The sequence below is a fragment of the Ipomoea nil genome, unplaced genomic scaffold (genome assembly GCF_001879475.1).
Source record: "Ipomoea nil cultivar Tokyo-kokei standard unplaced genomic scaffold, Asagao_1.1 scaffold1179, whole genome shotgun sequence".
In the NCBI taxonomy this organism is placed as follows: Eukaryota; Viridiplantae; Streptophyta; class Magnoliopsida; order Solanales; family Convolvulaceae; genus Ipomoea; species Ipomoea nil.
Window position 1 is genome coordinate 133,493 of NW_017617607.1, and position 15,615 is coordinate 149,107.

The following is a 15,615-nucleotide window of genomic DNA, read 5'->3' on the forward strand; positions in this document are numbered from 1 at the left end:
AAAGATATGGAACCAAACCATTCTCTTAGCTTCTACTATATGCCAAGTGCCTCAATATTTTACAGGAATGGAGAGATGTTGTTTCCACCTCTGCCGGACAGTCTTCAGGTAGAATGGCTTCTAAACCATGGACTAAACCGCCATCATGTCTGCTAAAAGTGAATGTTGATGCAGCTATGGATCAGATTAACAGAAAGATTGGCCTGGGCTTTGTGCTTCGTGACTCCGTGGGTGCTTTTGTTGTAGCCATAATTCTCCCCGTATTCAACCTCTACAAGCCTAATGAAGCCGAAGCTATTGGTGTCCGGGAAGCGCTAAAGTGATTAAAGGCTCTCCAGTATGATAACATCCATGTGGAAATTGATTGCCTACAAGTTGCCAAGAACATTCATCATCAACACTTAATCTCTTCCTTCGATCTCATCCTTGATGATATTAGGGAATTAGCTAAATCTTTTATTAATGTTAGCTTTTTGTTTGCTAAACGGTCCTTGAATAGGGTAGCCCAATTACTTGCTCGGGAAGCCCCTATCCAAGTCTGACTATTCATACAATTTTCATGTCCCTTTTCCCTTTATTTCGGATGTACCGATTTCGGACCTTAATTAATATATTTCTTCGTTTTCTTCTCAATAAATATAAATAAAATCAATAGAAAATATTCATTGTAAGACAAAAAAAATTTAGACCGTGTCACAAACTCTTGTTTAAATATAAAAATGTACTTTTTTTTTATAGTCTACACAACACTGTGTGGCTCATGGTCTACATAATAATTTTCCCTCATAAGTATTATAAGTATTATATTTTGATTTAAAATATTACATTTTTATCATAAGTATTACGCTTTCCTTTATAAGTAACAATCAATTTTTTTTAAACAATATTGACTCTATAGTAACAATCAATTTATAGTGATTAATAATACAATTTTTCTCAAAATATCATATTTTCCCTCAAAAATAAAAACTTATTTTAACAAAAAAGTCTTCTTATAATTTTACTTGAACGACTTTAAAGATCCTTGAATCTCACTCTTCGCTCTCTTTCTCCTTCTATAACTTGGGTTCTCTTGCACGCTCATTTATCATTGTCCCTTCACTCTTCACCAGAGCTAACCATGTACAAATATGTATTCATCTTTTATTTTTTTTTCTTCTCCTTTCATTCTTATTCTCAAATCTAGATTTTTTTAAAACTATGCTTTTATTAGGTTTTCCGTTTTTTTTGTGTTTGTTTTAACTTCAATTTTTGTACGTTTGGAAAAAAAACTTATTTTTTTAATTTTTTTTTTTGGAATAAGGGTCAAATAGGTTATCGAACTACACATTTTCAAAAAAAAAAAAAGGTTATCGAATTACACACGAAAATGTAATTAGACAATTGAACTCAAAAACATGCAATTTGATCTGTGAATAACAGAAAATGATACAATTAAATTCAAAATGACCTGCTTTCAAAAAAAAAATTATTTAAAATGACTTGTTTTACTTGTTAATGTGCTGACGTGGACGTTATAATATTAAAATAATAATAATATTTTATATATTATTATATTGTGATTAGATTGGTAACAAATGGATCTCCCAATCCCTTTAGGATTGTGAAACATCTTTTTAATATAAAATCCCTTTAGGAATTTTTGAACGCATCATATCGCTTCTACGTACATATAAAATCTCCCAATCCCTTTAGGATTGTGAAACATCATTTTTAATATAAAATCATTTCTCAAAGGCATCCCTCCGTCGTCGCGGCTTCTACGTACATATATATATATATTCGCATTAGCCGTTTCGATCTCCAGATCTGAATTCCCTCTGGTTTGCTCTCTCCGCATCTGCGCTCGATTTCGCCTTTTCCGATCGGTTTGGGTAATTCTCCAGCTTCAATGGAGGAGTTGGAATGTTTGGAACTAAGGCAAAAGCTGAAAGAAAGATTTAGAAAGAAGATGAAGAAAGAGTTGGGAAGTGTAAGTGCTTCGAGTTGCCGTTCGGATAATTTTGGTTCCTTCTTTGGACCTTCACAGCCAATTATATCTCAAAGAGTAATTCAAGAAATGAAGTCCTTATTGGAAAACCCCGATTTGGCAGCTAAAATTATGAGGAAAAATAATATTATTGCTAGTTGTAAGGTTCATGTGAGACCAAAGTCCAGTACTAGTAACCATGCACCAAAAGCAAAAGTAGTTTCCAATGGGGGGGTTAAAACGAAACGAAAATCCAGATGCTAAAATACACAAGGGATTATTCGTTTTTGTTATCTGATGATGTTCCTGCTCCTTCAAAACCTTCTTTGCTTCAAAAAGGTAATTCTGATTCACGGTCAGCACCAAAAAACCAGTCTTCAACAGTGCCTAGACAAAACCCTTCAAAACTGCAACCTTCCATTTCAAAACAGAAAAAGATGATTCAGAAACCAGATGCAAATGTTCCAAAAGTTTCTTTGCCTCAAAAAGGTTCTACTCCCAATTCTTTCAAGTCTTTGGATGTAAAGAGACCCATGCCTAACTTGTCTAGACAAAATCCTTCAAAACTGCAACCTTCCATTTCAAAACAGAAAAAGATGATGCCTAGCAAGCCAAAAATGATTCAGAAACCAGCAGCAGCTATGTCATCCTCAAGACCTGCGGTGGCAATGCAGAAACATTCAGTAGTGCCCTCCTCTAAACCTCAGGTTGTAATGCAGAAACAACGAGTGGTTCCATATTCTAGACCCCCCCAACCGCCTGTGAAAAATCCAGCACAACGCCCGGCAAAGAGGAGATTGGATAAAGAAGAAGAAGAAGAAGAAGATGGAGCAGCAGCAGCTATTAGTATGATTAGACAGATGTTTGGGTATAATCCCAATAGGTACCGCGATGATGATGATGATAGTGCTATGGAGGCTGGTTTTGATGACATACTGAAGGAGGAAAGACGGAGTGCCAAGATTGCGAGGAAGGAGGATGAAGAAGAGCTACGTAAGATACAAGAAGAGGAACAAATGAGAAGACAGGCAAAGAAGCGCAAGATGACCTGAATATAGCAAAAGATGAAATTAAAGAAGATATGTGTTCTATCTAGTATCTTGAGGGTAATGGCCTGGGTTACGTTGTTGGTTGATGTGGGTGGGTTGTAGGGGGGCCTCCGCATACCTTATTTTTTTTAGTCAGTAGGGGAAATTAAAATTTAATTTTATTTGATGATCACAATTGAATTGGAATAATAGCAGCGTCCCTAACTTGCTACTTAGAAAATAAAATTCCCTTAGAAATGTGAAATGTCATTTTAGAATCCATAATTTTGTCTAACATACATTTTTAATCCATATAAATTTAAATTTTAACAGAATTGAGAGGGAGAAATTTCACCCAATAATTCCGACTTTACACATCACCAATATGTGTTCTTGAGGGTAACAATCGTTATATCGTGGACTAGGGTTTGTAGACCACAGTGCACTGTGAACCCTGGTCCAATACGACATCGTTTCGGTTAAGTTGGTGGAGAGTTGACTAGACGGACACCGTTCAGTCCGTCCAATCCCGTTACAATGTTTCAGTTTAACACTTGTGTTTATGTGTATTACATTAAGAGTTTATGTGTACTATGCTAAAAGTTATGTGTATTAAGTACTATGTTAGATTAGGTGTACTACGTTAGGAGTTTATGTGTATTATACTATACAATTTTGTAGGAAAAATTAAAAATTAATCTAATTTTATTTGATGATGACAATTGAATTGGAATAATAGCAGCGTCCCTAACTTGCTACTAGAAAAAAAAATCCTTTAGAAATGTGAAATCTCATTTTAGAATCCGTAACTCTGTCTAACATACATTTTTAACCCATATAAATTTAAATTTTAACAAAATGAGAGGTGAGAATTTCATCTAATAATTCCAATTTTACACATTACCAGTTATTACGGTGAGTACCTTATAGAATTATAACTTTTATTATATGAATTAACGTTACGAATAAATTATTTTTAACAGTAGCACAACTACTCCACTGCACCAGAAGAGATGACGGATGGAGCAAGGTAGGAGATTTAGAAGCTATGCATTAATGTAGAAGACTATAGGTAGATTAGGGAGGTGAATTTTTTCTTTCGGCCTCTCAAATCTATAATTCTTCTAGGTACGTTAAATCGTAAACAACAATAGAGGAAAGATGTGAAGAGGAATTCTCTATCAATAATGGTGTGATGAGTTTTGATATGAGCTATAATAATATATGAGAGGATAGATTATTTGTGGATTTGGGTGGTTGGTGTTGGAATTCGAGCTCACAAATCTATGATTCATTTATAAAACATTATTGATGGACATTATTATAGGGCTTAATGGCCTAATTTGTAACAGTCAATCTTAATGAATAGATTTGTAGCAGCTACCCATTCTTGTGTATATATATTGTACAATGCTTGAATGAAAGGACACACTGATTTCTTCTAATTCTGGTCATTCTTACTATCACTTCTCTCTACTCTTTTACATTTCCTGTTTTAGTTCATAGATTATATTGCTTACAATACACTCTTTTACATTTCCTGTTTTAGTTCATAGATTATATTGCTTACAATACACCGGTTAGGAGCTAACGGGCCAACGGGCACCACAATTACAACACGTTATCAGCACGCTCAATCCCGGTGATCGGTACTTTTATGATTTTCTAAGCATTATTTCTAGATGTCTCAAATTGCATATTTGTACTATGAGTTTCTGTTTATGTGGAATATGTCTAAGCATTTTTTATATACATGCGAATTCATATGAATGTTCGAATACATATATTTTTTTCATATACAGATAAACATTATTTTTTTTGTATACATATACTTTTGGAAGTTCAAACAAAATGGTTAGCAAAAAAGAAATTGAAGGCAGTGATGATAGGCTGATAGCAGTGGTGCTGTAGCAATGAGATGGTATCTTCTGTTTCAACTCAAGAGGACCGAAGTAGGATTAAGAGGAAGTTTTTGTCTGAATTCCCATTAGACATTCCATATATTCACTTGCTTTTTGACAGAATTTCCAATGTAGTTGTTTGTTTTGCTTCTTTGCATAAAATACATACATATATTGACCAACATGAGGAAGAAGAAAGCAAGATAAGGAAAAGACCATTGTATCCCCTACACTAACGCCTAACTAACTGAAGTTTAACGGAAGGACTAATGCTGGAACAAATCTGATAGTCAAGGGTTTTTTTCGTCCAAATTGAAAGACAAGGACCAATTTTGGAAAATACTCATACAGTGGGAAGAAGAAAGGAATAGATACACCTGAACGTTAAGACTAGGAAAAACAAATAAACATAAACCAGGAAAAAATTAGAGGCCTAGACTAAATCTTAACACGCCCCACAAGATTGAGGCTCCATCAGTGAGCCCAAGCTTGGACCGGAACACCGTGAACAAAGGCAAACTAAGAGGTTTAGTCAGAAGATCATCCACCTGCTCAGTGAAACAGACATAACGAATGCGCAGGGAGCCCGAAGTAACCTATTCAGGCACAAAAAAAAAAAAAAAAAAAGTCAAGTGCCAAGTGTTTCACCCGTGAGTGAAAGACCGGATTTTTGCACACATATGAAGCACTCAGGTTGTCAGTGACTAACAATGGTGTAGATTGTTGGCGAACCCCAAGCTCACGCAACAAACTCTGAACCCGGCCACATAACTTCAGCAGCATCATTGGCAAGTGATCTGTCTTTCTGGCACGAAACTGCTTTGGTTTGGACTAATAAGATCAGGCATGATGTGCTTAAGTCTATTAGTCATCACCTTAGTTACCAACTTATAGGCCACATTGCATAGACTAATGGGTCGAAGTTGCATAATTCTTTCTGGATTCTGCACTTTAGGGATGAGCATGATATTTGTCTCATTAAGGCCCTCTGGAAGGGTGCCCTCTCTGAAGAAGTTATCAACCTGCTTGTACATCCAACTCCCAACCGTATTCCAAGATTTTTTATAGAACATTGCATGGAAGCCATCTAGACCTGGGGCCTTGAGGGGGGCCATATCCATAATAGCGTGTTTAACATCCTCTAAAGTCACCGTTTCATTGAGACGATTCCAGCATCCTCCGGTATACTTGGAAACCGACCGTTTATTGCTTCCCTCGTCACATTTCCAGGTTCATAGGAGTAAAGTCTTTTATAATACTCCTGTACCAGGGTTTCAAATATGTGTTTTGTCATGGATCCACCCATCATTTTTGTTTTTGAGACTGAGAATCCTGTTCCTGGTACGGCGCACCATAGTCATGATAAAATTTCGTGTTCAAGTCACCGGACGCTATCCAATCTTGTTTCGATTTCTGAAACCACTTCATCTCTTCCTGATGAAGTGCATCATCTAGTTCCTCCCTTAACTTCCTTTCTAGATATATAAGACCATTGCTTGGATAAATGACTATGTTGACTCAAAGTGTTTTGTCAAAGTTATGTGCAAAAAGAATTCCAACTCTATAAAGGAATACCAAGCCTAAGAGGAGTAGTTATTGAAGAATACTAGTTCTAAAGGGAATTGTTATTGAAGTTTTTTCTAGTTCTAGTCTGATTAGGAATAGCTTTGTTATTCACGAATCTGTTAGGAGTAGCTACTATAAATAGGGGTTGTCCTTTATTGTAGAACTCAAGCATTCAACATTAATCTTGTGAGGTACGAGAGTCTTTGAGAATAGGATACTAAATTTCCCTAGAAAGTAGTACATGTGTTTAGGTTTCAATAGTTTGGTAGGAAAGATCATTCTATTGTGTAATCTCACGTTCCAAACAGTGTACTTTAAATATTGAACTTTTAGTGGATTTAGGCAAGTTCTCAAATTGAGAAGTGCCTCGCAGATTAGGGTTGTTTGCCCGAACTGCGTTACAGATCGTTTGTGTTACAACTTACATTTCAACATCACTGTGTGTGTCGATCCTTAAAATTCTACAATTGGTATCAGAGCGGGCTGCTGAAATTACTAGCAGGATCCTACATAATCCAAAGGAACGACACAATGGATTTTCCCAGAGAAGGTTTATCGAATAGCAGACCCCCAGCCCTGAATAGTGAAAATTATTCCTATTGGAAGACTAGAATGAGAGTTTACATCATGTCCCAAGGTGAGAGAGTGTGGAGAGCAGTAGAAGAAGGCTGGGAACCACCTACTAATGAAAGAGGAGAAAAGAAACTAAAAAGGGAATGGTCTGAGGCTGAAATCAGAGAAGCTAACTACAATTCAAAAGCCATGAACTCTATATATGGGGCAGTGAGTGAAGAAACTTTTAAATTGATTTCTAACACTGAAATTGCCAAAATAGCCTGGGAAATCTTATGCAATCATCACGAAGGCAACACCATTGTCAAACAATCAAAACTACAGATGATTCAAACACAATTCGAAACTCTAAAGATGGAAGAAGACGAAAACATCACACAATTCAATGCAAAAATCCTAGATATAGTTGGAGCTGCATACAATCTAGGAGAACCTTTTTCCGAACCAAAATTGGTTAAAAAGGTACTCAGATTACTACCTGAAAGATTTCTCATGAAAGTCACAGCCATTCAGGAAAGCACAAATCTGGACACATACAAACTAAGTGACCTAATGGGAAATCTCCAGACGTACGAACTGGAGATGCTACAAAGAAAACCAAATGATTCAAACAAAAGTTTGGCATTTCAATCCAAGCAACGTGCAGATTCAGATGAGGACACACAAAGCATGGAAGAGTCTATTGTCGTGCTCACCAAGAATTTAAATAAAGTGGTCAAGAAGTTCAACAAATTCAAAAATAAAAACAAGAACTTCTCAAATAACAATGGAAACAACACAAAAAAGGAAAAGCCTCAAAATACCGAGGGGATACAGTGCTTCGAATGCAAAGGGTACGGACATATCCAATCAGAATGTCCAACGTACTTGAAAAGGAAGAATAAAACCTATGTCACAACACTTAGTGACGATTCCGATAGTGAAGATGAAAATTCCAACTTTGTTGCTTTCACTACCAGGCACGAAGAAGAAAATACCTCTCAAGAGGACACACAAGAGCTATTCGAAGCATACACACTGCTACAATCAAAATGGCACGAACTCATTAGAGTTAATACAGAACTCATGCAAAAGAATCGTGACTTACAAATTGAAAAAGAGAGAGAATTTCGGGAACATCTGGAAACAAAGGAAGAACTAAAGAAATTCTAGAAAAAGGAAGAGGAATTAACAAGGAAAATACAGTCCCTTGAAGAAAATTTGCAGAAAACAGAAAACACTGACAACAGACATACAGAAAACCCAGAGTTGTTACAACATCACTTTCAACACCGAAGGAGAATCAGATGTTACTACTGCCACAAATTGGGACACATAAAGGCGTACTGCTTCAAAAGGCAAAATGATCTCTATCACAGGCAAAACAACAGAGATTGGGCAGCACAAAGCAAAAATAACAGCAAGAAAATCTGGGTAAGAAAAGATCAGAATGTTGCCTACACCTCAAAAACTAGCAAAGAACAAAACGTATGGTATTTTGACAGCGGGTGTTCAAGGCATATGACTGGAAATCCAGAAAACCTAGAAAACATTCAGTATAAGAATGAAGGACATGTTACCTTTGGAGATGGAGGAAAAGGCCAGATCATTGCAAGCGGCATCTTGAATGTCCATGGGCTACCTAGGTTGCCAAAAGTCCTCCTAGTACAAAGTCTAAAAGCGAATCTAATCAGCATAAGTCAACTTTGTGAAGATAAACTCAAAGTAGAATTCTCTAAAGAAAATTGCATTGTGTTTAATCAGAATCACAAGTGTCTCATGATGGGTAAAAGGTCCGCAAACAAATTCTATACATGGGATGGTGACCTATCTGGTTTACAGACAACTATCAAGCAAAAACAATCACGGCACCAACATATGAAACACACAAATTCTCATGACATCAAAGAGGACCAAGGAATATTCCTAGGTTATTCAGGTTATTCATCAAACATTAGGGCTTTCAGTGTAGACAGTACAATGGAATCCATGAATGTGGTTATTGATGACACAATTCCAATAATAACCACTAATGATGACGAAAATCGCAGAGTTGTTGAAACAACTGTTCCAACACCTCTGACTACTGTTATGCAGAATCACAAAATAGAAACAGAACCAGATGAAGAAAAGGATAAAAGACAATCTATTGATTTGAAAATTCAGAAAAATCATCATTTAGAAAAAATCATAGGGGATCTCAATCAAAGAATCAGAACCAAGGGAAAGAAACAAGATTACCTCAAAATGGACGAAGAAGATTATTTCTTCACCACCAGGTTTGAAACAAAGAATATTGATAAAGCACTAAGAGATGAATTCTGGATAGAAACTATGCAAAAGGAACTACAACAGTCTGAAAGAAACAAAGTCTGGGAATCAGTATCTAAACCCAAAAGATGCTAATACTATTAGAACAAAATGGATAAGTGTTGACAAAGCACTACTTGTTAAGCACTATGGAAACCAGATGGATTGGAAAAGGGGTAGTAAGACCAGTAGATGTGTTGGCACACAACCTGTTCGACAGAATGTCAAACTGGGCTCTGCTCATCTGTTTGATCTGAATGCAAGGCTAAACTGTGAGGCTGATGTTGAAGAAGTTGCGATAGGCTTGATGAATGAGATAGCTGAAACTGTATTGAGTGAGGTAGCATTCGTAGAGGAAGCTAGGCAGAAAGTGCTCCTTTCCTTTGACCATACACGATCAGATAGATCATCAGAAATCAAATCGGAGGATAATTGAAGACTTGTTCCCGGAGATTGATCAAATTAGCAAAGAAGGTAACCAATCTATATCTGTTTTTGCGACTGGTGAGACTGCCAGATTGAAGGAAAACTCTCCGATTGTGACAATCTCAAGCGGGGAATGGGAGGATCTAGTGAAATCGAAGGAGAGGATCGCTCTGGTGGGGCGTTTTTGCGAGAGAGCGTTCGCCTTTGGACCGCTTTAGGGCGGGGCTGATCAGAGAGCGATCGAAAAGAAAAATTTCTTTTTATAGCTGTCAAGAAATCAAGAAAAGAATGATGAAGTCAAAAAAAAAAAAATCAAGACAGCACTCATTAGATAAGAGAGATACGTGGAATCAATTAAGGGGGAGAAAAATCATAAATCAAGCCACTATGAGATCAAGATTTTTGCCAAAAATTTGACAAAGGGGGAGATTGTTGACTCAAAGTGTTTTGTCAAAGTTATGTGCAAAAAGAATTCCAACTCTATAAAGGAATACCAAGCCTAAGAGGAGTAGTTATTGAAGAATACTAGTTCTAAAGGGAATTGTTATTGAAGTTTTTTCTAGTTCTAGTCTGATTAGGAATAGCTTTGTTATTCACGAATCTGTTAGGAGTAGCTACTATAAATAGGGGCTGTCCTTTATTGTAGAACTCAAGCATTCAACATTAATCTTGTGAGGTACGAGAGTCTTTGAGAATATGATACTAAATTCCCCTAGAAAGTAGTACATGTGTTTAGGTTTCAATAGTTTGGTAGGAAAGATCATTCTATTGTGTAATCTCAGGTTCCAAACAGTGTACTTTAAATATTGAACTTTTAGTGGATTTAGACAAGTTCTCAAATTGAGAAGTGCCTCGCAGATTAGGGTTGTTTGCCCGAACTGCGTTACAGATCGTTTGTGTTACAACTTACATTTCAACATCACTGTGTGTCGATCCTTAAAATTCTACAGACTAAAATGTGTAGAAGGCCATGAGAAATTCCCAAAATGTGTGCTGACTTTTTTTTTGACAGAAATATGTAAAACTCTTTTACCAGTTGCGTTTTTGAAGCTGTCCCAGCTGTATTTTTTTTTTCGTTAATTACTTAAAACGCAATTGCGAGTTGCGTTTTTCGTATTGTATACGAAAAACGCAACTCCCAAATGCGTTTTCATGTGACGTATTGAATACGTTTAAACGCATTTGGGAGATGTGTTTTACGTATAATCCTATAAAATACGTAAAACGCAACTCCGAAATGCGGACTTTTTACCGGCGCTAGTCCGCCGGAATTCTGTGAAAAACGCAAGAATGAATTGCGTTTTTCGACTCTGAAAACGATTTCTACTTTGGAATTATAGGCGGTGCAACCATTGCCATGGAAAACCAAGGATTTCATCCATATCGTAAGTGTTTCTCTTTTTGAAGTCACGTAGTTAGAACAAGAATTGGAAGATGAAGATATCTGAGGATGGATTTTAGCCACCATTGAAATAGCTAACAAGCAAGCAGATTGAATTGAAGATCCTATATATCAGAGTATATTTTCGTAGAATGAAAAAACTAAACTCAGGCGAGTACACATGCATAAACTCAAGCGGCAGGCAAGGGTATATATAATAATACAGAGTAAGAAAACATACAAAATTGAAAAAAAAAATGAAGATAAAAACAGAAAGGGACAGACAAAAAGAGAGCATAGAAAGACGCAGGAAAGTGGAAAACATTTGACTTGCAACGATGGTTTGAGTGGAATTTGACGACAACCAAGGATGCGTTTTAGTTTTCAAGTCTGGTTCTCGCCGTCGCCGTGGTTTTCTTCGCGGTTGCCGGAAAGCGCCTGTACAAAAATCCAATAAACGCAACTTACTTTTGGATTTTCGGTATAATACGTAAAACGCAAGAGTAAGTTGCGTTTTTGCCTATACAGTATCCCCTAGAAAACGCATTTCGGTAATGCATTTTACGTATACGAATACGTAAACGCAACCACCTCTTGCGTTTTACGGAAATACCGAAACAAAAAAATACGCCGGGACAACACCAAAAACGCAACTCCCAAAGGAGTTTTGCATATTTTTGTCAAAAAAAAAAAGGCGACATAATTTGGGAATTTCCCAAGTTTGACTACACATTTTAGTCATTTATCCCCATTGCTTACGGGCGAGTCCATGCATCGTTGAATGCCATCAATCCTCGCCGTAAGTCTTTTTTTTTTCTTTTTTCTTTTTTCTAATTTCCAAATCCATCCTTGTTCCACTCACTACATTTTTTCTGCATGTTCACGACATTTTCCTGAAAAGATGCTCTTGGGTTCCAACCTCCTTCGACTACTTTCACAAACTTGGGATGAGTAGTCCAAGTAGCTTAGAACTGAAGTTGTGGGTTAATCCAGGTTCCATCGCAATGAGCAGCGGGGAATGGTCCGAGCAAATTCTCGTCATGTGCCTAATCTTAGTTCCCGGATATCGATTGATCCCGAGCGCGTCCCTTGAAAGGCCTTCCCAAAGCTTCTTTCTTAAGCTGTGCGTAGGACTCCCATAAACAAAGGAAATATGTACCATGTTCATGTTATTTTTACTAACTTTAGCCACCACAAACTGAGGCAATTTATATCTTTGGTGAACTGTCGTAGGCTCCCAAATTAAAACCTTACAATCGTAGTAGCGGGAGTAAGGATTGATCCCACGAGGAGTAACTAGTTTAACTTTTGTGCTCAAATTAAAGGTAGGGGGGTTTGGAATATATCGAGAATAAAGATAAAATAAAAGAGAATTTAAATAAACAAGAAATTTAATTGAACGAATAAAGCAATGAAAATGATATATCGAAAACACTTATAATAAGAAACCTTGGTTAGTAAATATCCACCACCGGAATTCAACACTGATCATTGATTAATAAATAATTAATATGCAATTGAATATTTGTCGTGAAATTATTTCATTTCCGTTTTCCCTTAGTTGTAGGTAACTAAAGCACACGCGGTTTAATTACCCCTAATTACTAAATAACCTAAGACAAGCGCTATAGATTTAATTTAATAGCAGCAATAGGAACTAGGAAAACCGACAAACTAAATAACACAAGCACAAGCGGTTGCATTTAATTTAGGAAAATATTCTACCCGAGACCAATTATCACTAAGCCGTCAATAATTAACCTCAGTTGCTACTGAATATTAGAATAATTTGTAGCACAACATTATCTAATATAGCAAATAATTATATCAAATAAATAACTAGCAGGCCTCCCTAGCAATTAAATGATACAACTATTCAAATAATTTTAGCAGAATATTTAATACTCAAATGCATAGAAACATATATAATAAAAATAAATAAATAATCTTACAGCATAATCAATTCCGGGGCATCAATTCACTAAGCCAAGCTAGAAGAAATTAGCCACGAATGGACATTGGTAACAACTTTAAAGAATAATCGAGAGGGGAAGAATGAACGTGAAATTGTGTCCCAACAACATAATTCATCTTACTATTTATACATGTTTCTAAGCATTTTCCTTCCACTAATTTCCTATGTTTGCGCCATGATGCCGAAATGGTCTTCCGGACAATTGCACGCCATTTCCTCCTTCTTCGCCCCTGAAAATTCTTCACGCCACAAAAAAAGGAAGACAAAATATATGTTTCATTGGTTGTTCAATGCTTTGGAAATTAAAGTGAATGTGGGCCACTTAAATAATATATAATATATAGATATACATGTATAATGCATATATATATATATAGTAGTACATAATATATATGTATATATAAGTATAGTACGTAATATGTATTATATATTATATATATTATATATTATATATTATATATTAAATATTATATATATTAAATATTATATATAAAAAGAATTAATTATTAGATAATATTAAATAACTAATGCAAAATTATTATAAAGATGTATCTAAAATATGAGTGTAAAATGTGCCCATCAAATTCCCCCACACTAAAACATTTGCTTGTCCCCAAGCAAAAATATTATTTGCGAAGTAAATTGAAAAGAAATTCCCAAAACTCATAACATATCATGAACGACAATCTGAAGCACCCTGCAATTAATAAGTTAGTACCCCTATTTGAAAATGAAGAAAACTAAATAAGTAAGCCCTCATAGGAATATCACTCATCACTCAAGTGTTTGATGGGTATAGATTTCGCTCAAGTTCATTCCTATAAAATTGCTCTACCATAGGCTTGCATATCTTCTCAGTCACCACTACAAGAGCCAAGCATGACACAAATCATAAGGACTTTTCACGGGTTGTAATGGGGCTAGGGTTAAGGTAGGGAATATTTAGGTAAGTAGTTTAAGCATAAGCTTCAAACTAGAGGAGCAAATAAATATAAATAATCCAACACCCTCAATTTCCATTCAAAAACACAATCTATTGAGGTTTCAACATGACTATCATTCTTAAAAATATAGCATTCTTCCTCAGTATTCCCTTGCTTAACTTATTTGGACGTAACTTCAACTCAAAATTGCTGATTCTTTCTCATTTTTCTCATAAATTTTCAGCAACATTTTTCTTTTTCAAACATATATTCTTCATTTTTTCATTTCATTTTTTTCAATGTTCCATACTTTTTTTTTTTTTTTTTTTGAAATGATGAACTGCCTTCATTTTTTCTTTTCCATAAAAGGCCAAAACCACATTGGCAACGAAGATACAACCCACCTCACTCTCAATCATGTCAACAAAACAAGCGGTCTCCCCCACACTTATTCTTCCCAACCTCACGTAGATTACAAAAATAATCCAAAATTTGCTCCACTAGTTATGCAGCTGGGCGAAGGCATTATTTTAGATATAAAAGGCTTGTAATTTGGTCCAAAATAAAGAAAGGAATGACCATAAAGCTCAAAGTGGTTAACAAAGGGAAATAAATCATAGGACAAACCGGTTATTTGGCTAGTGAGGCTCAAAATCAAATAATGGCCTTAATCACATTTGAATCATGCATGGTCTAATTAGCTTTAAAAGAGAATCAAGGCAAGTTCTAGAGAAACAAAATTATGGAAGAAATCACACAAAAGAAAGAAAATAAGACCGAAGTGTCAGTCAGTGGCTCAAAACACTCACAGGTTTATTGCTTACTTAATATAGCCACTACATATCAAACAGGAAATGCTAACAAACTAATCACAACTTGCCAAACTATTTATTCAATCATGTTATGCATTCCAAGAAAGAAAAAAAATATTATATTTCAAAATAATACTTATTTTGCATAAAATACTAAGAAAATATTTTTTTTTTGAAAATTATGAAATAAGAAAACAAATAATAATAATTTTTTTTTTTGACATAAGCAAACAAACAATAAAACTAAATTAAGCAAACAAACAATAAAACTAAATTAAGCAAACAAATAATAAAACTAAATCTCCTCCCCCACACTTATTACCAACATTGTCCCCAATGTTGAATAAAAAATGCACAGCAAAAGGAAATAAAATAAAATAAAATAAAAATGGAACAAACAAACCTTAGGTTGCCTCCCAAGCAGCGCCTTTGTTTATCATCGTTGGCTCGACTTATGATATTTCTTTAAATTTCCATCGTCTTTTGGAGTACCTTCGATGATTATGAGTATCCAAAGAAACAGTCCCTTCATGCAAATTAGTACTCAAAGATGATTCTTTATTTTTTTCTTCTTTATTTCCATTAGAAGCAATTTCATCAAATGTAACAAACTTCAAAGAATCAACAAAAATTGCAAAATTATCATCACTAGAAGATTTCATGGTATCATAAATATTAAAAGTTACAAGATTACCATTAGACTCCATAGTAAGCATACCACTATGAATATCAATTTTTGTTTTTGCAGTTTTTAAGAATGGCCTTCCTAACA

At 35.4% G+C, this 15,615-nt stretch overlaps 2 protein-coding genes across 2 annotated transcripts; both read left to right on the plus strand.

Moving 5' to 3' along the window:
- The first annotated feature begins 1,891 nt into the window (after window positions 1-1,891).
- Window positions 1,892-3,021, plus strand: LOC109183782 (protein SPT2 homolog). Its single transcript, XM_019333843.1, has 2 exons — window positions 1,892-2,140; window positions 2,227-3,021. The coding sequence occupies exons 1-2, from the start codon at window positions 1,892-1,894 to the stop codon at window positions 3,019-3,021; spliced, it is 1,044 nt and encodes a 347-aa protein (XP_019189388.1).
- Window positions 3,022-6,995: 3,974 nt separating this feature from the next.
- Window positions 6,996-8,189, plus strand: LOC109183783. Its single transcript, XM_019333844.1, has one exon. It carries the CDS (start codon window positions 6,996-6,998, stop codon window positions 8,187-8,189), a length of 1,194 nt encoding a protein of 397 aa, XP_019189389.1.
- Window positions 8,190-15,615: the final 7,426 nt, after the last annotated feature.